This window comes from Amphibalanus amphitrite, unplaced genomic scaffold (assembly GCF_019059575.1).
Source record: "Amphibalanus amphitrite isolate SeventyFive unplaced genomic scaffold, NRLGWU_Aamphi_draft 001990F_arrow, whole genome shotgun sequence".
Lineage (NCBI taxonomy): Eukaryota > Metazoa > Arthropoda > Thecostraca > Balanomorpha > Balanidae > Amphibalanus > Amphibalanus amphitrite.
In genome coordinates, this window is record NW_024883483.1 from 27,201 (window position 1) to 52,632 (window position 25,432).

The following is a 25,432-nucleotide window of genomic DNA, read 5'->3' on the forward strand; positions in this document are numbered from 1 at the left end:
AACCGAGCCCTACCTTAGGCACCCGACCTAACATCAGATGTCGCCGGTTGACCTGAGACCTTAGAATTGGTTAGAAGCCGATGACTTCATACTATCGTGACAGGAACACCCACAAAAAATACCCGCACCTCTTGCCGGCGCCTCCCACCGTTGCACCTGCCTCGTCTGCGGGCCTCGGGCGGCGTTCCGTTATTGGCGGACGCTCCGCGGCTGATGCCGGCCGGTCCAGACCCGGCTGTGGCCCTGGGTTGTGCGCGCGGCCAGTCCAGCAGCCGGGGCCGCCGTCCGCAGTGCCGCCACGATGAGGTGCCTGGCTGCCCTAGGGCTGCTGCTCGTCTCGCTCAGTATCTGTGATGGAGGGCCACAAGGTGAGTGAAAAATGGACGCAGGGTGACAGCAGGCTGCCCGCGATTGGGGTGGCTTCACGCGAGGGGGTCAAGTCAACCGTGGAATGTTTTGGTTCAAAGGGCATAGCTGCGTCCTACTTCCAGAGGTGTTTATGGATTTGCACTCGTAGTGAGTAAAACGCAGTAGGTCCTGAGACGAGATGGAAGCTTGTGGCCCCTGGGCTGGTCAGTGGGCATTGGGCACTATACTGCTTGTTTGCAGTGATAAAATAGAATGAACATTGAATATTGTCTACATCAATAAGGAAGTAATGTCTAAGGTCCACTAGAGTGACTATTACCTAATCGGGAACGAGCCTATCGGCTATGGCACATGCTTATACAAGCGCAGGGAAAGTTTCGTGCGAGCATCTTGCAGTCTGAGGTGGCCAAGCTGAAAATACCCCAACTTAGCTTGGGTTTATGTGTAAGTCGCTTCAAAACGATCATTATTCATGCAAAAATAAGCTACAATTGCGTTTCATAGGCTAATGAGCTTTGAGGTCGATCGTTATTGAAGTCTGCAATATGAAATCATGTCTTCTGGAGGCGATGACCTAGCCAGGGGCTCGGGTCACACCTGAGAGCGAATTGACGATATGCGAAGTGCGAAGTTCCATGTTACATAACATCTGGCATCTATACTTACATTTCGTTTCCTCTGAATAGCGAACGTAGGCTTTATTTTAGCATTAATTTTAATTTTAGCGCCTCACCTTGGCTGAATGAACTGTATTTTTTCGTTGACACGATGTCCGTTTGACTAAGGGAGCCTGTGCCTAAGCAGTGCTCTAGTCGCAGAAGTAAATACTTCTATCATATCCATCCTGGAAGTTGACGGTCACCATCATTTGAATTTTGACGTGAATAGCTGCCTCGATCCAGCTCTTTTTAAGGCAAATATCGACTCACGACAACGGAAATTCCACCCATTAACAGCTATGTACTGTACATATGACAGTATCTGCGCCATCACACTTATCCATAGATTTACATATCTGAGTGAGTATAGTCCTCCTAGGAGGATTTTCCCATCCTGGTAAGGCGCTGAGGTCGATTATTTTACGGTCTGACGTTCAATCCTGTGTTCGGTTGATGCCTTCTTGCCTTGGGTCTTTGTGAACCTTGGTCCTCCCCAAATCCATATCAAATAACAATCATCAATCGCCTGTATTTTCTTCGGGATGATACACGATATGACGTCACAATGGGTGGCGTCATCCTCTTCCGGTGTTTCATTAAAATCCAGCTACGTCTTGATCTTTGGATGGCGACCTTGACGCTGGCGCTCATCTGCCTACCAAGAAACCGCGTGAATAAAATCCCAGGCACGACCAGCTCTGTCTGAATGATGACGCCGTATCATCCTTGTCGAACCAGAAATGTGATTGATTATTCACGGTTGAATCACCCCTGACGACCCAATTGTCTGGAAAGCGCGTTTTACTGCGTCTAGTGATGCGCTAACTGCTTTGCCGAGGCCGGAAGCGTGCGACCGACACAAAGAAGCGCCGACAAAACCACCGGACGGCTATGATCCGGGACGGGGCTCAGGTCGGTTCCCATGCTGGCTGCGCTGTCCGCTCGGCTGCAGCCTTGGCCTGGCACCGGTGTCCACTGTCCAGTAATACCGCTGCTGGAAGGGGAGGCTTGCTGCAGACTCCGCGGCGCACGGCGCGGGGTCGGTCCCGACCGGGCCGTGTATTCCCCAAGTGGATCATGAGAATCGCCCGGGTCTGTCGGACGCAGCATGAGCAGGTGTGCTGGGCTTTCCGAACAGGGTTTACCGTGAGTGACTGGAACGCGGACGCAGCTCTGTCGTCCCGCGTTTGACCGGTCCATGCCGACTGGCCGGTTGGTCTTCTGGCTGCTCGTGAGACCGGTGCATTGGTCGGCCAGCGGGGCTTCAGGCGCCGTGCAATGCGCTCTCGTGTGGTCAGCTTCCGATGAAATAGGCTTTAATTCTTTGGGATTAATCATGTAGAATATACTCGTTTTAGGAAAGCTTTATTCGTCGGTGTCACTTCATATAAGATATTTCACAGGCAATTTGAAATATCTTTTTTTACTTTTGCTTGCCTGTCAGTTGTCATGTTCTACACGGAAATTATGCCTTCTCTAGCTTTACTTGACAAATCTGAAAGCAAATTTGAGTGCGAAATACCGCAAGGCTTTCACAGCTCTCACACAGCACGCGGTAGTGCCGATGCTGCCCGATAATCGCACCTATTTCACGGTGCGTGACACTTCCCATCACCGGTACCGCCAGCACGGGCTCATCACCTGGTGACCTCAACGCCACACTGGAGCGGAACACCGGTCGACGGTGGAGAGAGGAAGGGAGCGGGAGAGAGCGGGGTGGACGGGAAACCCCACTCGTTGGGTGGCTAACCTTCACACTGATCTGACCAGCTAGCGGCTTCCTGGAATGGTTGAATTGAAGGCGGTGATGCCACTATGGCTACGGTGAATCGCGTTATATTTATGCTTGGTTCGTGGTAATTTACCGCGCATATTGTCATCCACTTTGCAAGAGTGGTTGAGTTGGCATTAGTGTCGTACTGTTGTTAAAATCAGCGAGGATCAGTCACTCTTTAACCCCAGAAATCCTTTACATTTCGACGCGTTTTACCGCAGTCTGTGATAGTTTGGAAGAAGCACTGAGCCCGGTGCGTGTCACGTAATACACTTCTCTTCAAGGTCTTCACCTGGCTGTGACGGTCCCCTCCACGGGCTGGAACCACGCATCAACTGCTCCCGTGCAGCAAGGTCGCCCTGGCTCACGTGCCCCTTCCCCTCCCCGCAGTATCCGTGCACTGTTTGTTGCGAAACTGCGCCCGGCAGGCTGGAACGGAAGTTAAACGGCAGCGCTCCAGGGATTATGCGAAGATCCTATTCTAATCGGTTTGTCAGGCTGGCTTACCATCCTTTATAAGCTGATTAGTGTGTCCGATAAGTAATATTTACTAGATTCAATTAAATGAGTAAAGCGCACGAGATAGACAGGAGAACAATGCTTTAGAGTTCGCCTGTCAAGAGCAAAAGCTGTAAAGACATCAGCTTGGTCTACCTGAAACGCTTCGAGAGACCTGTCGTGGATCCTCTTGTGACCGACTGCAAACAGACAAGCACCGTCGGCCATTCTTTGATTGTCCGGACAACAACCATCGTAATCCATCATTGTCTTCTCCGGGTGACCATCGGTCCTATTGCATCACTTGTGGGTTGTGAGTTAGTTGAGGCTATTCAGAATCAGGCCACGGTGGTCGATCCTCATGTGACCGCTCCGACGTTTGTCAACCCTTCACACAGAAAAATATTGACACCGTTAGCGGTGTAATTGCACAGTACATATCTGAGCACTTGAGGAAAGTTAATTTAGTCCCTTCCCCGCTTAAATTACTCGCGCTTCTAAATGAACACCAGGAAGAAGGTAATAGAACACTGTTAGGAGGGTTGGGTGTTTTACTACATGTAGCAAAACACCCAACCCTCCTAACAGTGTTCTATTACCTTCTTCCTGGTGTTCATTTAGAAGCGCGAGTAATTTAAGCGGGGAAGGGACTAAATTAACTTTCCTCAAGTGCTCAGATATGTACTGTGCAATTACACCGCTAACGGTGTTAATATTTTTCTGTGTGTTCTTTGATCATCGGCTGATAACTGTCAGTCTTCATGTGACCGTTCGGGTGATAACCAATTAGCTCGTTACCGGTGCGGTCATGATCCTTTCTGTAAGCGCTGGGGTCACTGTGCCCGCTCCTTCTTTGACCGGACGGACAACTATCAATCAGCTGGCGACTGGTCGGGCTTCGCCATGATCCCTCGCCGTTCCGCTCACTGTGATCCCTCCTATTGTGGATCCATTCAACCCGTGGCTGGTGGGGCGGCGCCATGATCCCTCCTGTGGGCGTTCCTACCACGGCAGCGGTCCGTGTCTGAGGCCGGACTCAGTCGAGGGTCGTCATGCCCGACTGACTCCGGGGGCCCTCCGGCGGCGGGCTTTCCGCGCTGCACCCGCTACTGAAGGAGAGAAGATACCTCATCACGTAAACAGCGCGTGCTTCCGCCAGCGACCGCCAGGTGGCAGATCGAGCACACTCGAGGTGGGATAGGACAACCCGTGACGGCAGCAACAGCAAAAATTGCCGAAAAGGCTCATACCGGTTCATATGGAATGAAAACCCGGCTATGTCCGTGTTAAACGATTATTGCGAGGTGCTGGGTCAACAACTTCTCTTGAACACAACTTTCTGTGGTCTTCCCGATGTCCTCCCAAGTCCCATCGTGTCGTGATATTCCCGTTATCCCATCCTTAAAATACTCTTGTCTCTCGCTCTCTTGTAACTTTCCCATTATGAAAAAAGCTGGCTGGACAACGGTGACCTTTACTTTATCCTGTCCTAAATGGATGTCGGATGGATCTTAGATCGTGACGTTCCCATGCTGTTTCTATGATGTTCCGATGCTTTCAACACAGCGACTGTATTTTCACTCGATCGCCTCTGCCGTCTCCAGCTATGTGTCTTTAAGGGTGACCGTCCGGCGGGGTGACTGCGGTGCCGTACCGACTGGATGACCCGAGCCGACAGCCGAAAACCGGTCCTGCGGACTATCTTCGGCTTTGTGACGTATGGCAGAAACTCGCCTTAGAGGAACGGATACCCGATCGAGCTAAACAGGTAGCCAAGAAGGCCTAGCAGAAGTTAAAAAAAGTGAGTATCGGGTAGCGTGGCTTACAAACTTTCTTACCGCAGAGAGAGCGAAAAGAATCTGCTGTATATGACGTCGAAGCTGGGGGTGGAATATCACGCCTCACGGCTCACGGTATATAGGTCTCCGAGCAGTGTTTGGGAAGATGCTGATGCACTGCTAGTTGTCATGTCTACATGTTTTTATCGGGGTATCTGACTTGGCAACTGCTGGATCATAACCCTGCAAACTGAAGGCAAAGATTGAAATGGGATCACGTGTCATACGATAGAGGCTTCCAACCGGAAGGGCAATTTTATCTTACAGCCAAGGCCCCTTACAGCGATGGATGGGCTGTGGCGCTGTCACAGTCGTTGATCATCTCGCTGATTTGTTTTGTCGCTAGCCGTCTGCCCCGGGCCCATCGTCGGGTTTTCCCACTCAGTGATGCGGAATGTACGCTTGTAGGCCGTGCCCGAAGGTTCAGTGACCTCAGGCAGTATTGAAGAGTGATTAATTGACGGGACCCCTGATCATCGATCACGTCGTGGGAGAGGAGCCATTTGTCTGGTTACAATGGACATAACAGTTGCGTACTCGTCAGTGTGGTGCAGACTGCGATGGCAGAACACTGTCTTATATTATGTAAGTTCGTCAAACATTTGTATGAATGGCTGTTATGTTTTGCAGCCATGTAACGCAACTCAAATAAAATGTCAAGTTAATTACGAATGACTCAATCGTGGGACCGCTCTCTATCTCATCCGCCACCCTTGCAATGCACGGAACTCTTGCAGTGCTATACGGGTTAAGGTCGTCAGTCGTCGTGAATCCAGCACCCTGCAACCGGCAAAGACACTGGCTCTGATCCGCGACTGCAGTGCAGACGGACGCTCGGTCGTAGAAGGTCACCTTATTGAGGACAGATCCTGCATACATTTTCCCGTCTCGCATCAGAATTTGAATAGCATATGTGCAGGACGGAATACTAAACGCCGAGGCAGGAGGAATGGACGGCGGCGTGGCTCGTTTTCCTTCCCAGTGACGTCATATATTGCGGGTATTTCCGTTCGATGTGGTGCCCGTCGGCTCATTAGTTTGTTGACGGTAGGTGCCCGAGGCGGTGCCAAGTTCCCGATGGCCCTGAGGCTAACCGGTTATATCGGTTCTTCGAGGAGAATTATACGTATGGCCGAGCGCCATAATGTCAGGAGTCAAACATACACGTAGACGGCAGAATGCGCCGGCCTTTTATGACGTGTAGCCTATACGAATAATAAGCTAAAATGCATGGAGCAGAGAAAAATGACGAGTGTTTGTCTCGTTTTCGACGCATCTCATAATGACGAGATTGAATAACAATATTTCCGGATAGTCGCTGATTGATAAATGGATCCTTTTGGATCCGTGTTGATATTTTGTTCTATAAATGCTTATCACCAGTATAACGCCTTTCGGGGCGACTAACGGAGCGAGCGAGAGGGTGGGACTTGCACGTGCGAAATTGCGAGGGGGTACCTCCAACTGACTTGTGCACGGCACCCTACTAACCGGTCTCTAGCGATGTGCCAAATTTGGGCACAATCGGCCCAGCCGTTCTCGAGATCTGGAAGCGGCACCCTGCACGTGCGCACGCGCAAAATGGGTCCCAACTGACTTGTGCACGGCACCCTACTAACCGGTCCCTAACTGTGTACCAAATTTGAGCGCAATCGGTCGAGCCGTTCTCGAGATCTGGAAACGACCCCTGCACGTGCGCACGTGCAGCAGCACCCCAACTCTGGCACATGGATATGCAGTGCCTAGTAGGTGCCTACCTATATGCCAACTTTCAGCGCAATCGGCCAAGTAGTTACCGAGATATTGCAACAATTACAAAACTGACACCTCTTCGTTTTGCACGTGGCACGTGCATAAGGGGTCACCCACATGCATCAGGAATAGTCCAATACTTGGTAGAAGGAATGAAGCTACCCTACAAAATTTACCGCATGTAAATCGATCAAGTGGTTGCTGAGATATAAGCCTCGCAAAAGCGTCCGCACGGCCGGCCGGCCGCCCATACTCAGAAATTTCCGTTAATCGGAAAGACTCCGCTCGCTTGGCTCGCTCCGTAACCAGTATAACGCCTTTTGGGGCGACTAACGGAGCGAGCGAGAGGGTGGGCCTTGCACGTGCGAAATTGCGAGGGGGTACCTCCAACTGACTTGTGCACGGCACCCTACTAACCGGTCTCTAGCGATGTGCCAAATTTGGGCACAATCGCCCAGCCGTTCTCGAGATCTGGAAGCGGCACCCTGCACGTGCGCACGTGCAAAATGGGTCCCAACTGACTTGTGCACGGCACCCTACTAACCGGTCCCTAACTGTGTACAAAATTTGAGCGCAATCGGTCGAGCCGTTCTCGAGATCTGGAAACGACCCCTGCACGTGCGCACGTGCAGCGGCACCCCAACTCTGGCACATGGATATGCAGTGCCTAGTGGGTGCCTACCTGCATGCCAACTTTCAGCGCAATCGGCCAAGTAGTTACCGAGATATTGCAACAATTACAAAAGTGACACCTCTTCGTTTTGCACGTGGCACGTGCATAAGGGGTCACCCACATGCATCGGGAATAGTCCAATACTTGGTAGAAGGAATGAAGCTACCCTACAAAAATTACCGCATGTAAATCGGTCAAGTGGTTGCTGAGATATAAGCCTCGCAAAAGCGTCCGCACGGCCGGCCGGCCGGCCGGCCGCTCATACTCAGAAATTTCCGTTATTCTACGTAAGACTCCGCTCGCTTCGCTCGCTCCGTAATTAATCTCCTCTCCCACCGAACAGTGGACACACTTATGCTTCTAGAACTATTTCTCCAACTGTCGTATCTAACGCATTTCTCTTGTTTCAGGTTTCAACTTCGGGCACTTGCTGCAACAAGGTAGACCGCCGTTTCGCGGCCATCGCCCTCACCCTCATGGACGGCCCCATCCAGTGTTCGGTGGCTTTGGTAATTGTGGCAGCTGGGAGCTTACGTGCACAGTCGGTACGATCGTAATCCAATACCTCAGTTCACGACGGTAAAATGTAAACATTTAGTCACAGTTGGCTGCTGATATTAACTGTTTATTGGACGAGTTTAGAGATTATGATATGAAGTTTATGAACCGTATTTGATCACAGTTGGCTGTGAAAAATCTCTTCTCACCGACACATTGCTTAGTTTTGACCTATGATACATATTTCACGAACGTCTTGTTAGAAGTGAGCTAAAACCATGAACAAGAGGAAGGATTATAATCGTAGCGGCTGTGTCGACATTGGTGGGCAGTGCCGTCTGACTCATGTTTCCTGTCTTGTCCGCCGGACCTGTTATCTACGACAGCATGTTTGAATCTTCCCGGTGGCCTTGTTTGTGTGTGGATCCCCTGTAGTGATCTGTAGTGGTTATGTAGAACAGTTGTGGTGTGCCTGCTGGATCAGAGTATGCGCTGCAGTATTGTCTACTGTCCAGCTTTGTTGTAGTATCGCAGTAAGCACTAAGCATGCTCCATACGGTTTTTGATTGCATGCTTGTGCCTGTGCGGTATGAGTAGGGAAGGGATGTAGACTTTCATGGAACAGCTAAAAAGATAAGTTTTGACACGCATATAAAGAAGTGTCATGGTTTTAACAGTAAATTCTTTCATTGAGCTAACACAAACAAGTTAATCACAAAAATATACACGGATTTTGTTTTAAACCTTCACAAAAAGGAGTCCCCGTTTGGGTCAGTTTATATGTGCTGAGTTCACTGCGTAATTCAACCATTTGCAATTTTACGACATTTCACATCTCTTTCTATAAAGTAAGTGCTTTCATGTAGAGCACTTCACGGATAGGCTTTTTAGGATCCGGCCCGGCCCATATCCGGCAAGTCATATCCAGATCCGCCCATTATCCGCCTTTCTTTGAATATCAGAATCCGGCCCACCCATGGCCCGTATTGCAGCCAAACTTCCAAAAAATATCCTTAATAATCCGTTTCACCAATAACTGGTTTCACCCAAAACTGGACTAACAAATTCAATCTAAGGGACCAGACAGCCATACATCTCACAGACCATCATGGTTCCAACCATGCTTATAAACCTAACACCACATGAAAATCACCACATTGGTAAACTAGCTATCATCCTGAATGTTAAAATTTTGATCCGTTTTGATCCGGGTTCAACCTTCAATTCCCAAATCCGGCCCGCCCATATCCGTTCTTTTTTAACGAATTTAGAATCCAATCCTATCCGGTCCGCGGATTTATCCGTGGATAACGGATTTATCCGGCCCATGAAGTGCTCTACTTTCATGGGGTTCTTGCTAAAGAAGCAGAGACGATGCAACAATTAACTGATGGCTTTCGAGCCCGTTTGTCATTTGCTTTGTACATTGGATGTGAATAATTATGTTTCATACGTATTTCCTTGATTACATTCCAAGCAATATGTTTCTATGTGACCCAAATCATAAGGTACTATATTTCTTAAATTATGCCATGGATAATCAACTATCTATGACTTTCTGAAATTGAGTGTGGCTTATTTCATTCCTTTTCCGAAGTAAGCATTTATGTTGTAACTTCAACGCATAGGATTAGTGTTGCTGTGTTGCAGTATTTTTACTGAATTTATATCTTAGCAAAGTTCCACTTGCATGACATTTGGGTGCGTTGTTCTTCTGTAGTTAGCCTGTATGATAATCTAGCAAGTCACAGTCCCCCTCTGTGGAAAAAGGTGCAGGGATGTGTACCGTTTGGCTCTGCATGCAGCTGCAGGTGGTTAGAGAAAATGGGCTTTGTACAGGGTGACACAAAAAAAAACGGTCATCACCAAATTTCGAATAACTTCGGAAGTTTTATTCAGATCATCACCAAACTTCGGCCATTTAAGGTCACACCTATGTAGCATACATCCACCAAGTTTCAAGTCTTCACTACGAACACTTTTAGTACAGTGTGTGTTTTACTGACGCTCCACAATGTGCTCCAGGTGAGCGCCACGGCGCTGCAGGGCGTAGGCACGCTTGCATTCGGCGGGCAAAGTTGTCGATAACCCGATGGCTGTGCACTTTAAAGAGTGCAATGGCCTCTGGAGACAGTGCTCAGGGGGTGTGCTACCCCTGAAACGTTATTCTTATCGGGTTATCGGCAACTTTGCCCGCCGGATGCAGGTGTGCCTACGCCCTGCAGCGCCGGGGCGCTCACCTGGAGCACACTGTGGAGCGTCCGTAAAACACACACTGTACTAAAAGTATTCGTAGTGAAGACTTGAAACTTGGTGGATGTCTGCTACATAGGTGTGACCTAAAGTGGCCGAAGTTTGGTGATGATCTGAATAAAACTTCCGAAGTTATTCGAATTTTGGTGATGACCGCTTTTTTGTGTCACCCTGTAGTTAGCTTAAATCATGTGGAAGTTCAATTGATTTGATCCGCAGTGCCGGAAACGGCACTGGGATTCAATCGTCATTTATTTCATTACAACTACTGATCACGCAACAAAATGGACAACTTAGCAACGTAAAATAAGAAACTGACGCACATTTAAACGCCTGCAAACACCTGAATTTAATAGTTAACAGTGTCACTGCTCAAATCGTTAGCGCCATAGCTTAACACATCACATCACAACACATCGCCAAACCCCAGCAACGAACATCATGCATGCTCTAAACACTGAACGGTGACCAACCATGCCGTGACAGTGACAATTAACAAAGGGTGCACGCAGGTGACCGCAGCCCTGCCGCTGACCCTGAACCTCCCGCTAACAATGGCAATGTGGAACAGTCGGGACAGGGGTGAGGGCGTCGCCAAATCGCTCCCGATTTCGTCACCCGTTCACACGGACTGCAACGCGCAGTTGCGACCGAATATCGTGCACAATTTGCTCAATGGGTGTAGTCAACGGATCCAGTGTATGAAAGAGTTTGCCGATTAAGCTCTGAGCTCTACCGTTGTTATGCGTAATTATGCTTTCTTTGACATAGAAAAAGCTCAGTTTGCCCCCATATCCGTTTGATTTGAATGTTGTCCATAGACCATAAGGGAAACGCGAGGAATTCGCATTGCAATAGCCTTACTCTTGCGATATCCTGAAAAGTGAAAAGGGTTTCTTCACAGATGACGATGATTGCATTCTAGTAGCGCAAGTTACCCTCAAAATAAAATTACGATGCGGGCTGCTGTGAACTTCGAAAAAAAAAGATTCTTACCAATGTCAAATTTTCCCTTCAAGTCTTTTCTATGGTATGATTGACCATACCGAGCAGCTCATTGCCGTAATGACATACATAATTACCTAGAAATTTACTAAATATATCGGAAAAGTTCTTCGCAATGTTTGCAATATAATTGTCGATGTAAATATTGCTTTAGCTAACCGTCAGCTCCATAAAACTACACCATGCTTAGTTAGGAAAAGCACACACAACATCATAATGTGAGCCTCAGAGATCACAAGCAAGATATGCTAACGGCTTCTTACACAACCGATGTATATGTAGTTTCTTCGATCACGTACCTCAAAACATGTCAGCACAGTTGTCAGTTACCCACCACATTCCAGTGACAAGTCCAGAACACCGCCACAACTCCTGTATCCCTCCACTCCTACAGGAAGCCAGTTCTTCCAGCAGCCGAACCGACGACAGGAGCAGCAGCAGCAGCAGCAACAGCAACAGCAGCAGCAGCAGCAGCAGCAGGGCGGTAACCCGTTCGGACAGCTGCTGAACCAGTTCGGCCAGGCCCTGGGCGGAGCCGTGCAGCAGCGACCCAATGGCGGCTTCGTCATCGACGGTCAGCAGGTCCATCAGCAGGCGGGAGCCCTGCTGGGCAGCGTGTTCGGCCTCCGACCCGGCCAGGGCAACCAGGGCAACCAGGGCAACCAAGGAAACCAGGGCAACCAAGGTAACTAATAGCGCCAACCAAAAGGAGGCTCGACACTCGACAAACGAAATAATCAGAATTTACACAGAAGGGAAGGCGTTAGGTCGATTAAAATCCAAGACACCCCAATTAATGCATTATTTCAGGCGTACGTCACCCACACCAGCATGCGTCCCTAGGGACTGTTTTCCGTTTACTGTATTCATAGATCAGCCCGCCTGTCCTACGTAGTTTGTTTTTCAGTCTAGCTCTCTTTCAGGTAGCCTCGTAGTGCGATGAGCGTGCCATTAGCACATCCTGCTATGCTTTCTTAAAGGCCTTCTGCAGAGTTTTAGCTTGATCATTCATCCCATGTTCTTATATTATGAGTTATGTTGATCATTCTCGTTTGTTACTCATAGCGAGTAGCATACAAACAGACAAACACTTTTGAAGTTGGGTCATTCCATTTCCAGTAACATGCGATGTTAGTTTTTTTTTTTTGGCATGGCTCCACAAAGAATCGATACAGAACTTGGTCACTGCATGGAAACTTATTCGCCCATATCAATATCGATATTGGAATGATTGCCATTGTTGGATTTTGTCCAATCTGCCCGTAACTCCACAACAATGGCAACCACTTTAGATGGAAACGGCACATCATAAGCATCAATAAACCTTTTTAACCCGCGCACCGACGGGGGTCTGCGCCAACTTCGCACCGACGGGGGGGGGGGGCGGATGACCGCCCCCCCCCCCTGAGATCTCGAGAACAAAGCAAGATAGCGACAAGCGGTAAACGGCATCGGATACGCACGGCCAAGATCTACAATTTTTACAAAGGTCATTTTCAGGTCAGGTCAAAGATGACGTCACAGGGGTCGAAAAAGTCAAAATGGCGGCGCTAGATATGGAGAGAGTTTTTCTCGAATAACTTTCGAATTAGTCAAGATAGGAACAAACTAAGAGCATCATCGTGATCCTCTCGTCAATCCGCATCGAATGATATATATGTTGACCTCGAAAGGTCAAGGTCAAAGGTTGACCTCAGGTCACGTGACCTTGAGGTCATCATGTATATCATTCGATGCGTCTTGACGAGCTGAACACAATGAGACCATCCACGCGTCTGTATCTTGTTCCTGTACGGAGTTATTGGCCAAAAACCTTTGGTGACCTTTGATGACGTCACATGACCTCGCAGCTGCCCAACAGCAAAACAGACCTCAAGGTAGTGAAGGTTGATCGTATATGAAGTCATGTATGGTATATGGGGCCATTCCGACCCGTTTTAGTGGTAAAAACAGGGAGTTGATTTTTCCCCCATTGACTTATAATGGGGAGGTCGCGAAATTGACCTGACCTTAGGTCACCGATATCAAAATTCCGAGATATACAAATTGTAGCTGCTAATGACCTAATAATATCCTGCGACTTTCAAAGGCCTCCGACATCTACTGTAGCTCTGGCACGGTGACAAAGTTGCAAAAAAGTGACTTGAGGTTGGGTCATTCAAAGTGACCTGGTGACCTGACCTTAAAAGGTAGGAGGTTCAAACTTGCACACCATGTGTAAAATTGATAAGGTTATAGTCATACCAAATTTCGCGGCGCTACGCGCCGCGGTTTTCCCGCTATTCGCGAAAAACCTCAGGGGGGGGGGGGGCGGATATCCGCCCCCCCCCGTCGGTGCGCGGGTTAACTTACCTGATACTTATCAGGATCCATGGTTTACATAAGGAGGCATTTTAAACCATATGACTTGCTAACATCTTTATTCTTTTAATCAAAAGTTAGTGATAACTCTCATCGCCAAGTTCTGTCCTAAACAGAAACAAAACGGCTCCGTTTTGTACATGTGCAGAAACGCCCGTCACCATGCAATACCCGAAATGTGCGTTCGATGGCGAATTAAATACTCCCTATTTTCAAAGGGGGAAACAGCTATGAATTGATTGTTTGCATCGGTCTTGGTGGTCTTAGAAAGAAACAAAGTACAATAGTGATGAGTAATTTTTTGACTTTTGTAGTATCAAAGTGAGAAAAATGCACTTTGACAAACGTCTTTGAATGACCCAAGCAGGGACCCCTGTGGCTATTATACTTGTTTTGCGTGAAATGTTTTGTGGTGAATTTCTGTATCGGTACTTTGTGGAGCTACGTTCAAATGAAATTAAAGGTTTCGATGTCCTTCAGTGTTTTTTTTTATTGTTTCCTTTGTATTGATGTTCGGTGGCCTGACCTGCAAAGTTGAAAACCCAAAGTAGACGTTCAATGTGGTGTGATTACCGTACACATGGGAGCCACCATAAATCTGTGTGAAGAAACACACGGTCCTCGGTCTTCCAAGGCAAGCTGCTCTATCTGTTCCCCCCCCCCATCGCCTTTCTGACCTCCGCTCGACCTGCCTGGTCAGGCGGTGACCTGGACACCCTGGACCCCGAGGACCTGGAGGAGGGTAACAGGAACCGGCAGCTGTGCACCACCGATGACGGCCTGCGCGGCGTCTGCAAGAAGCAGCACCGCTGTGCCGGAGACCGTCTGGCCATGACCCAGTTTGTGACAGAGTGCCCCGGGCGCGGGGGAGGCCGCCGGCGACGGCCAAAGATCTGCTGCCCGCGACGCAACCAAGGTAGGCGGGATAATGAAATGGAGGGCCTGCAGGATCAAATATGTTTGTAATAATCACCATATCTTTTCGGAGTTTTCTAAAATAGCTTTTGATTAGGTATTTGGCTCTTCACGTTCTAAATGCTTCTGAGCATTGATGATTGCCGCCATTGAACTACAAGGATCAAATGCGGCTATTGCAGACCAGTTATTTTGTAAAGTTATAAGTCATATTAAACTATTTTGCTCGCATCAGCGCTATTTTTTCGCGTTGTTCGGGTATCTCATGGGTGGCATTCAGGCTAAAAAAATCCACAGCCAGCGTTATTTTGAACTCAGTTGATACAACTGGCAGCGGAAATGTTTGCTGTGTAAAATCACTTCCACACGAATGTTACGTTTTTGTCATGACGCAGTGCAACTAAAAAGTTTTTATCGATATTGGCAAGGTCACCACCCAACTGTTTCATTAATTTGATAACAATCATTTCTATAGTTATTTTTTTTTTCCAGCGCTAATCGCTATATAGATGGATTGCAAATCTGATTGTCTTTTCTAAGTAAGCGGAGTTGGAGCGTTTAAATCGAAGTCAAATATGTATTGTGCCTTTGAACATGAGCTTGGGCAATCGTGCATGTACCTATACGACACTGCATGGTCTGCACAGTTCCGGAGCATGCTTACATTCCTTCACTTTAATGATATTAAATTTCCAAAGCGAGGCATTATAGCGTGCCTTTCGCTTTGCTTGCACCTTAATATTGTTCATGAAGGCAGCGGGGCTTTGAACCCTGCTATATCACGCTGTCCGTGCAATGCCTATGGGTTTTAAATTATTTTGTCTGAATCTAGAATGGCAAAGGGCTAAGACGAATTACTATTAACTTGCTGTTTATTATGCTTTTGAATTTAAAGGTGCGACCGTTTCAAGTTTATGCTTGCTTTGGCTCCAAAGATGAATTATTCCGCTTATAAAAACAGAAGCCAGCACTGATGTCCAATGTCCATTTCTTAGCTCTTTACACGCACATTTGCCTGTTTGTATCGCTTTTATCAACTGCACTGCATGGCCTGAACACAACATGCACAACGCTGACTTCTGCTTCCTTTATCTCTATAACGACGTTATTTCAGGGGGTCGACCTGGTAGCGGCAGACCACACAGACCAGGTGGCAGACCGCACAGGCCTGGTGGCGGTTTCAGGCCAGGAGGTGGAGGTTTCAGACCAGGAGGTGGCGGATTCCACCAGGGAGGTGGTGGTTTCCACCATGGAGGTGGTGGATTCCACCAGGGAGGTGGTGGATTCCACCAGGGAGGTGGTGGTTTTCATCAAGGAAGCGGTGGTGGTTTCTATCCAGGAAACGGCGGAGGCGGAAGCAGCCCAGATAACGGCGGAATCAGCCCGGGAGGCGGAGGAACAACTCCGGATAACGGAGGGATCAACCCAGGAGGCGGACAAACCAATCCAGATAATGGAGGATTCGTTCCTGGAGGCGAAGTGACCAATCCGGACAACGGAGGAACCATCAATCCCGGAGGCGGCGGAATCAATCCCGGAGGCGGAGGAGGCAATCCCGCAGGTAAAACTCCACGGAGTGTCTGGAAGGAAACACTCCGCCGTCTCAAAATCGTCCAGGGGATTTCGGTTAAGGGGAATGCGGCATCTTGATTGCATTAGTCGTGGTGGCTGGTTTGGTGGTGGCGTTCTCCGTATAGTCTATCTTCTAATGCTGGTGGCGGTATTCAATAGGAGGTCTGGCGACGCTTTCGGAGCGTTCGGTGAGGGAGCTGTCTGACATTCGCAGGCTCGTCCACCCAACCCCCGGTCACCAAGGCGCCGGAGACGACGCCCCAGCCTACTACAAGGCCTACGACTAGGCCCACCACCAGGCCTACAACTAGACCGACCACCAGGCCTACCACCAGGCCTACAACTAGGCCAACAACGAGGCCCACCACGCCAAAGCCAACGACGAGGCCGCCTCCGCCACAGCTGAAAGGTAACCCGGGAGTTTCATTGTCTAAATCGGAGCGCTGTCTCATTGCAAGACAAAGTATAGTAGGGATCTATTGCAGCACATTGCGGGGTTTTCTGCCGTGGCTGGTTATATCAGAGGTAAATTGTATCATTCCTAGACCTAGACTACGCTTGCAATGTACGGGCAAGGTCATGGTTCGATCACATCACTTGCAAATTGCAACCAAGGGAAAATTCACAGAAACAGCGTCGAATGACGTGAGTCATCGCCGAAGAAGAAGTGGGAAAATGTTAATTTCCTGCGAAATGAACCATTTATTGCTTAATGATCATTACTAAAAGCAATCCTTAAGTAATCTTGTACCAATTATCAATCATGTATATTCAAAGAAGCTGTAAAGGGAAACTTTAGCTGGTATTTTCATAATGTCGTGGGAAATTGTGCGGTACCACACCTCTTTCAAATACGTAGGCCGCCTCGTGGGTTGTCTTTTTGCGTTCATTGGTACCTAAATATAGGTTGTGATTATTTAGAACGTTTCATTTCAGATAGCTCGCTCTATCCCAGTTGGTAAGTGGCTCAAAAAGTTCGCATTGCGAAGCCGATGCCAAGCCTAGCTGTGCCTTCGCTTTTTGTGGTACCAACATGCATGCTTTTGCCCCTAAAAGGGGCGTGTATATACAAATAGTGAGTGCTTTCGTCTTCTACCATTACGTTGTGATCCTTGCTTACTTTTCTCATTGTATGCTACAAATAAGCAGCGTTTAACCCTCGCCCGTAAACGGTGTTTTGCCACCTTCGCCCATGCAGGGGGGGGGGGGTTGGTGCGACCCCCCCTGGCGTTTGAAAACGGAGCGTCGTAGAGCTTAGCGGAAAAGACCAACGGATTGCCCTCAACGAGATCTCGCGATTGGTGGTATATTTTTTTGGTCCTAGGTCAACATTTGACCTACTTATGACCGGTCAAAGGTCAAATTTTCGGAAAATCTAACTTTTCAGATTTCCGCGCCGATTACGGCAAAACGGTAAGAGATATCGACTTGAAACCTTCACTATCGTGATCCTTGATCAATTCTCTATCGTTTGGTGTGTATTTCGATGTCATAACTCTAAAAATGATGCGTTGGGAGCATCGGAAGTCTGCAAGGTCACTTGTGCATTGAGTCACGTCAGGTGTGTGACGTCACTGACCTGACCCTGACCCAAAATGAAGTACAAGAAACAACCGACGATGCCTGAAATGGATAGCAAATTCGAATTCAGGGCATCAAAATACCCCGAAAAGGCATACAAGTGCAAGAAGTCATTACAGGTCAACTGAGGTCACTGACCTGACCTTGACCTTTAGTAACCTTGAAAAGGTCAACGGACATTGTGCCAATGTCAAATCAGCCAGTTATGATTCTAAAACAATCCATCAGTGTGTCAGGTCAGTCGGCATTTATACCAATGTGAAGCAATCTCCAAGTTAGCGTAAATCTGGCCGGAGGTTGTTCCCTTTATGACGTCATAACTCCGTGACCTGACATGACCTTGACAAAAAAATACCACAAAAGTTGCGCAAAGGATGCCCCATAGGGTACTGAAAAGCTGAGCAGGCTATCTTAAACGGTTCGGCGTGTAGCTAAGAAAAACCTCGGGGGGGGGGGGAGGTTGCACCAACCCCCCCCCCCCTACATGGGCGAGGGTTAATTATGCACCTTTCACAGAAATGTCGTGTGAGTACTATGGAGTGTGTGAGGTAGTCCATCGTTCTATCTTCTCCGTAAAGTGGATACAGATTGCCTGGCTTGGACTTGTCATAGCATCGTGCCAATGTGTGGTGTGATTTGCTTGAACTGTTACTGTTTTTCATCGAATATATTTTGCTATTTTACTTAAATAACCATCTCCACATGTAAATGATGAATCATCATCATTCTCGCTAGGTAATCCTCTTTATCGAATGTACCGAATGCCTTTCCGCTAAGCCCGAAGCCCCGGCCCAAAGGCAGATTCCTTTATAGGGTCTCCGACTCTCCACTCTCCATTGCCTAGTGTCTTCACAGACTCGCACAACTTGCAATGGTCGCTATCTGAGCCCTCACCACGACCCGCTTAAACCTCACACCCACGTCTGTCCGACAGAATGCGGCATCTATATGTACTACACTACACCTGTTTTCATCCTATCGGCGTAGCAGCGTCTAACTACCCGCTTCTGACCCCCAGAGTGCGGCATCCCGACGCCCATCACCATCCCACCGGCGTGGCAGCGTCTAACTACCCGCTTCTGACCCTCAGAGTGCGGCATCCCTACGCCCATCACCATCCCACCGGCGTGGCAGCGGTCCCGCCAGCAGCGCCGGCGCCGCTCGCCCCAGTCCCCCGGCCCGTTCGTGCCGTTCATCGTCGGAGGCAAGGACGCCGAGATCGGCAAATGGCCGTGGATTGTGAGTCGCGCGGCTGGGAATCGGTTGGTGGGGTTTTGGGGGAGGATTTGGTGAATTAGAGATCATATGGTATATGCGGGATGTATTTAGACATGGTTACATTTAATGTTTTCATATCCTCATTTGGAATATTGTTAACTATTATCGCTATCATGCGAAGTGGAATAGTTTAGGTAGATATAGTAGGCCGGTATGTGACCACGACGAATTTTACGCTTCGTGGTCCATATTGTTTATTACTCGGCGTAAATACATACCACTTGCATCGGGCGTCATGCAATCCAACGCCATCGGGTGGTTTATTTTCAGCTTTTTTTTTTTTGCTATCGTATTGGTGCATCCGGTGTTATACTTCTGTCGTTCTGCTCGTCTGTTTACAAGTCTGACCGCTCTTCTACTTTCCATGCCCGCAGGCCCTGTTCGGCACCCGTCAGGACAACGGTAAACCGTTCTGGTTCTGTGGTGGAGCACTGATCGACCACCAGTATGTGCTGACCGCCGCTCACTGTCTGCGACCACGCTCCTTCGACCAGTGAGTATATCTCCCACGGCCGTCCGCCGCCCGCCGCCCACCGCCGCCCGCCACCGCCGCCCACCGCCGCCGCTCCGCCGAGGCAGCTAGCCAGTGACCGCCGGTATTTGGCGGTGCTTTACTGGAAAAGGCCGGCCCAGTGCGACGTCAGATCCCGTCATACCACATTAGCGATTATGGCTTGTTGCGTAGTTACCTGAGTGACGTGCGGAGAGTTGAGAGTTGGCAGACTGACCCCTCTCTGACCAGTAATCTCTGACATCTGACCGCTGGCCGCTGATATCTAACAATTGTCCACTCACATCCGGTACAAACTATTCAACAGTCATACCTACAGAGAACAGTCCTAGATTAAAGTCTTGAGCTTTATCATCAACCAGTTGTTGCGATTTTCCAAGCAATGGTATTGCCACGACATTACGCCAAGTATTGACCAAGCGTTACGAAATAAGGAAGCAAAAACTTATTGCCCAACAGTTGCTAATGTATAAACATTTTCCACTAGCCACCCGACCATGGATAAACATGCTTACCACCCATCACTCATTACTCATTAACGTCACCTAAAAATGGACCATTGAGCAACAAAGACGAACTCACAAAGCTATGAAATTGGCACGACACTGTTAAGCAAATTATTGACAGCCATTGTCATGAAATTAGGAAGAATTCTGAATAAACTAATGGTCCATATGGGTGTAAATCTGCTGCTGACGTGTATTCTTTCCACCGGCCATCCGATAAGAAAACTTCTGACCACGAATTAACTACCTCTCCACATCGACCATTGACCAGCTAAGACCCATTCACCCAGATCGCGGACCACCATGTAGCAAACACTGACCACTGGTACCCCGTGTCTCTCCCTCCCCCGACAGGAACAAGCTGGTGGTGCGTCTCGGTGAATACGACACCAATGACGATAACGATGGTGCCAACCCCCGGGACTTCGCGGTGGAGCGAGTCACCAACCATCCCAACTTCAAGGTCAGCTACCATCGTCCAGGCAGCGACCGGGGCCTCGGCGGATGACGCTCGCACTTAAAAACCTGTTCGCAGCGCGGCTGCATATGAATTAACAGAAATGGCAGCCGAGAAGGGAGCTCGGGACGGCTGGGGTGGCTACAGACGTGCACTTGAGATAGCTGCTGTTCGGGGTATCGTTGTTCATGCTATATACATGGAAAGGAAATAGTGATCAGTCATACCGATATTCAGATGTTAGCTTGAAGTTTTAGTTTATTGTAAGGAAATCATATAAAGCGATGAAAGGGTGTAACAGGCATAACCTAACGTCAAACGGGCGTAAAACCGTTTAATGTCTCCGAGTTAATTCAACCTGACCTTTTCATTCATTGTTTGTATTTGAGTGCTTTGTTGTACACGTACATCTAAGAAAACTCACATTCCATGAAATTACGTCCCATCTGACTTCTCTGACGTCAATCTAACGTCTCTCTAACGTCATGCTGGCAGTTCCCGGTCCTCCACGATGACATCTCGCTGGTAAAGCTGGCCGCCCCGGTGCCTTTCGACGACCTCATCAAGCCCATCTGCCTTCCGACGAACCGCAATCGTGGCGACTACTCCGGCTCGCAGATCGACGTGGCCGGCTGGGGCTACACGGAATTCGGTAGGTGGTTTGGATGGATATGGCCTTACCTGTGTGTAACCCTGTCCCTCGGTTTTTGTATGTGACCTGTGATATAATCGCCCACTGTGCTTTATGCGCCGTTCTAACTATCTGAAGAATCTGCAAGCTCTTTCTTTCCTGTTCAATTTCATTACCAGTAAAACGCCTTTTGGGCGAAGAACGAGCGAGCGAGATAGTGAGCCCTGCACGTGCGGAAGGGCGAGAGGGTACTTCCAACGGGCTTGTGCAAAGCACCCTTCTAACCGGTCGCTAGCGGTGTGCCAAATTTGAACGCAATCGGCCCAGCCGTTCCTGAGATCTGGAAGCGGCATTCTGCACGTGCGCACGTGCAAACGGGGTCCAAAATGACTTTTGCACGGCACCCTACTAACCGGTCCCCAACCGTGTACCAAATTTGAGCGCAATCGGCCCAGCCGTTCTCGAGATCTGGAAACGCCCCCTGCACGTGCGCACGTGCAGTAGCACCCTAACCGCAACACATGGGAATGCATTGCCTGGTGGGTGCCTACCTGTATGCCAAGTTTCAGCGAAATCGCCCCAGTAATTACCGAGTTACTGAAATGGGAACAAATTTGGCACCTCTTATTGTTGTATTTTGCACGTGCACTGGGGGTGACCCACATGCATCGAGAGTATCCTATTTTTGGTAGAAAGGATGCAGCTACCATATAAAAGTTACCGCAAGTCAATCGCCCAAGCGGCTGCTGAGATATGAGCCTCTCAAAATCACTACTTTTGCAAAACAGCTTGAACACCCTTGACTTTTCACGTGGCACGTGCCACGACGGTCACTGAGATGTATCAAAAGTAGTCAATTACGGGGTAGAAGGGATGGGGCTACCCAGCAAAAAAGACCGCAGGCCAATCGGTCCAGCGGTTGCTGAGATATAAGCCTCTCAAAAGCGTTACAGGCCGGGCCGGGCCGGGCCGCTCATACTGAGATTTTTCCGTTATATTGTAAAGACTCACTTCGCTCGCTGCGCTCGCTCGCTCGTAATCAACGTAACTTTTCGATGTTTCCGCATGATTGGCTCGTAGGGTTAGCTAGTGACGTTGGTGGCCTTTTATCCGTCTATATTGTATTCAGCCACATTTAATCTGCCTTGCCAAAATTTAACATTTTTATATAAATGTTACTGATTAATGGTATAACTACGAAAACAATCGCACCGAGCTATCACCACTATCATCAATGTGTCCCAAGTCTCTATATCAACTAGTTTCAGAATCTATCCTCTGCGTATGCTCCATGGGTGACATTTGACGCACTTCCGTGCCCTTGCGCCAGGTGGCGAGGCCAGTAACGTGCTCCAGGAAGTACGTCTGCCTGTGGTGGGCATCCGGGACTGTCAGTCCAAGTACGAGAGCGCCCCCAGCTTCCCTCGCCAGTTCCCGGGAGGGTTCGGAGACACCAAACTGTGCGCAGCAGAGAAGGCCGGAGGAAAGGACGCCTGCCAGGTGAGACTGGGGTGGGTTAGCTTGTTAAAACGGTTACTTCATACTTAGCATGGTGGAACGATAAGGGACCATACCTCGACGGGTAGAAGCTTATGTGAGGGAAAGTCAATATGAAATAAAGCGATTTAATCACCGAAGTTTTTTATTATTTAAGTCTATGTATGCAAATATTCGCTATCTCATTCGCTCATTCATTTATTCGTAATGTCGCTCGTTCGTTATTTCTCATTTGTTCGTTATTATTCGCCCGACAAATCAAGATGGAATGTACACTAACAGAAATCAACTCCTTAAATGAATAAAGTAAACAGTGTAGGCAAAAAGCGTAACAGAATATGCCATAGTTGAACTGATGCGCCATTCCGATCGATGAGTACCAGGGTCCAGTTCATATAGAAAAGCCAGTCGGCAAGTGTCACTTTTCCAAAGTGCCACTTTTCAAAGGGACACTTTTGGTAACATTGGTGCCGGTGTGTAAGGGTGGCTATACGAACCTATCTGTTGGGTCCCCCTTTCCAAAAAGTGGCCCTCAGCAGCAAAGAGGCTCTATATGAACTGGGCCCAGGCCCCAGCCGGGCGAATTCGCGCTGTCCAGGGCTGCCCTCTGACGGCAGAACTCTGCACTAGTAGTTCCTCTCTCAACAGTGGTCCGGTGCTGCCACTCCCACTAGATTTTACTGTCGTCTGCCCGGAAGTCTTTGTAGCTGTGTATTGTAACTGCGCCTTAGGCAGCACTGACTGTGGCGTAGCGGTGTTTGATGTATGGCGATTCTTATCGAATTTCAGTTGACATTTGCACCCTCGGGCTCAGAGCAACTCTGAAAGCGGTATGGCTCCGTATTCCGAACCCCTGGACGATCTGTGTTACATACTCCGTGCTTGAGACATACTTTTATCATCAGTGCAAAGCTGGTGGTGACTGGTGAGATGCTACTCAGCTGTACCCTCAGGGTGTCTCTGACAGCCGTATACTCCAGGTTTCCTAACCCTAGTTCGGCTGTGTATGAAAATATGACTCGTACCTCCGGTGTGACTCTATACCCCGCACCCCCAGGGCGACTCTGTATGACTCTATATCCCGTGCCCCCAGGGCGACTCTGTATGACTCTATATCCCGCACCCCCAGGGCGACTCTGGCGGCCCGATGGTGCTCGAACAGGGAGGTCGGTACGAGCTGGCCGGAGTTGTCTCTGCCGGAGTCGGATGTGGAACCCCCGGATTCCCGGGAGTATACACTCGCGTCAGTGCCTACTTGGACTGGATTCAGCAGAACAAGTTCTAAGGCGGAGTCCCGGTCGTGGTAACTCTTGTTGAAGACGTGTTCTGTGGACGCGTTGAGGTGCTCTAAGTGCGGTTGGCGGCGTTGAAATGTGATGCTGATGCTCACAGCACGTACTCTTCTAGTGTGGTGTCTGATGATGATGCCCTCGGACATAACTGGTGAGGCAAAAGAAAGTTGAGGAAGACTGTGCAGTTTTTTGTAGTGCATTTTAGGCATTTACCGCAACATGCTTTTGGCGAAAAACGGCCAAGAAAGATGTGCATCTCTGTATGATGGACTGCTGCAGCTCATTGTTTTCAATTAGTGGGTGTATTTCTTATCATCTTGTGTAATTATATATCGCTCCAGCTAAGCATTGCTCTGGCTAATTTATGACGGGTTTTAGGACAAAAGAACAACATTGTTGATAACATAAAACAACGCATTCATCCCAGCTCTCAAAGTGAATGCGTTGTCGCCATTGTATATTCGGCGCTTGTATTAGCAATGTGTTTTATCGCTTGGACAGCATGACAATAAGCATTTGCCTGAGAAGGGCACCTGCACTACCCGCTGTGTAATGCCTCACTCGGGGTTGTTACAGAGGCTCACTGTTCACATTGGACGGAGGCCTGAAATCAGAACCGGAGTCCTATCGTGATATTGGTAGCATCGATCCAGATACTTCACTTCGATTCCGCACCATAATAAACATTTTTACAGTGTGCTATTTGTGTAACGTCACTTAACGGCTCAGAGTAAACGAGTTGTGGTTACTGTTTTCATGACAAAGCAGAACGATCACCGCATCCATCCCTTACAGACACATCACACAGTAGATGACTGCGAATAACCATGTATTCCTAATCAGCTGGTAGAGATTACACACACTGCCTGCATAAACCTTGAACATTAACTTTATGGTGCATCTAATCATATACGAATTGTAAACATATTGATTGAAACATAAAATGCGCCATTGTATCGATTCTTTTAAGCACAATCGGCCTAGCCATTCTTGAGCTGTGGGAACGGCCAGGTACATGGAGTGGCACTCTGCACGCGCGCACGTGCAAACTGGGTCGGCAACTGACTTTTGCACGGCACCCTACTTGTCTATCATCTGGACCAGATGTGCACTGGAGTACTCTTGCCATATATCATAACACGACAAAAAAGTAAGACCATCATATGTAAGTTTGTGTAAGCTCCACCGCTCTCACCACTCTCTCACCACTCATCTTGATGGGACTTCCTTTGCCATAGTTACAGGATATATTGATTGTCAAACTGTAAATCTCAATATGTACAATCTGAACCCTCGCATGTGTAGGGGGGGGGGGTCGGATGGACCCCCCCCATGGTTTTTCGCGAATAACTCGCGTAAAAAGCGGCCGATCGCGACGAAACTTTCAGTACCCTCGCATTGATCAATTTTACACCTACCCTGAAAATTTCATGACCCTGACCCAAATGACCTTTGACCTGTGACCTCTTTTCCGAGACCATGTTTGGCCGGAATCGCGATTTCGCGTATGTC

The 25,432-nt window shown here is 48.6% G+C and overlaps 1 protein-coding gene across 8 annotated transcripts; it reads left to right on the forward strand.

Moving 5' to 3' along the window:
- Positions 1-232: 232 nt before the first annotated feature.
- On the forward strand, positions 233-24,619 carry LOC122376034 (proclotting enzyme-like). 8 transcript variants are annotated; one of them, XM_043355691.1, is made up of 12 exons: positions 233-368; positions 7,974-8,072; positions 11,714-12,004; positions 14,381-14,596; positions 15,710-16,156; positions 16,382-16,576; positions 18,839-18,987; positions 19,401-19,519; positions 20,398-20,506; positions 20,996-21,152; positions 22,462-22,631; positions 23,758-24,619. In XM_043355691.1, exons 1-12 carry the CDS (start codon positions 302-304, stop codon positions 23,911-23,913), a joined length of 2,175 nt encoding a protein of 724 aa, XP_043211626.1. In that variant the 5' UTR covers positions 233-301; the 3' UTR covers positions 23,914-24,619. The 8 variants fall into 8 exon arrangements, with proteins under 8 accessions (XP_043211626.1, XP_043211628.1, XP_043211629.1 ...); XM_043355694.1 differs by having other exon boundaries at positions 234-368; positions 15,935-16,156; XM_043355692.1 differs by having other exon boundaries at positions 240-368; positions 7,974-8,003.
- The last annotated feature ends 813 nt before the right edge of the window (positions 24,620-25,432 follow it).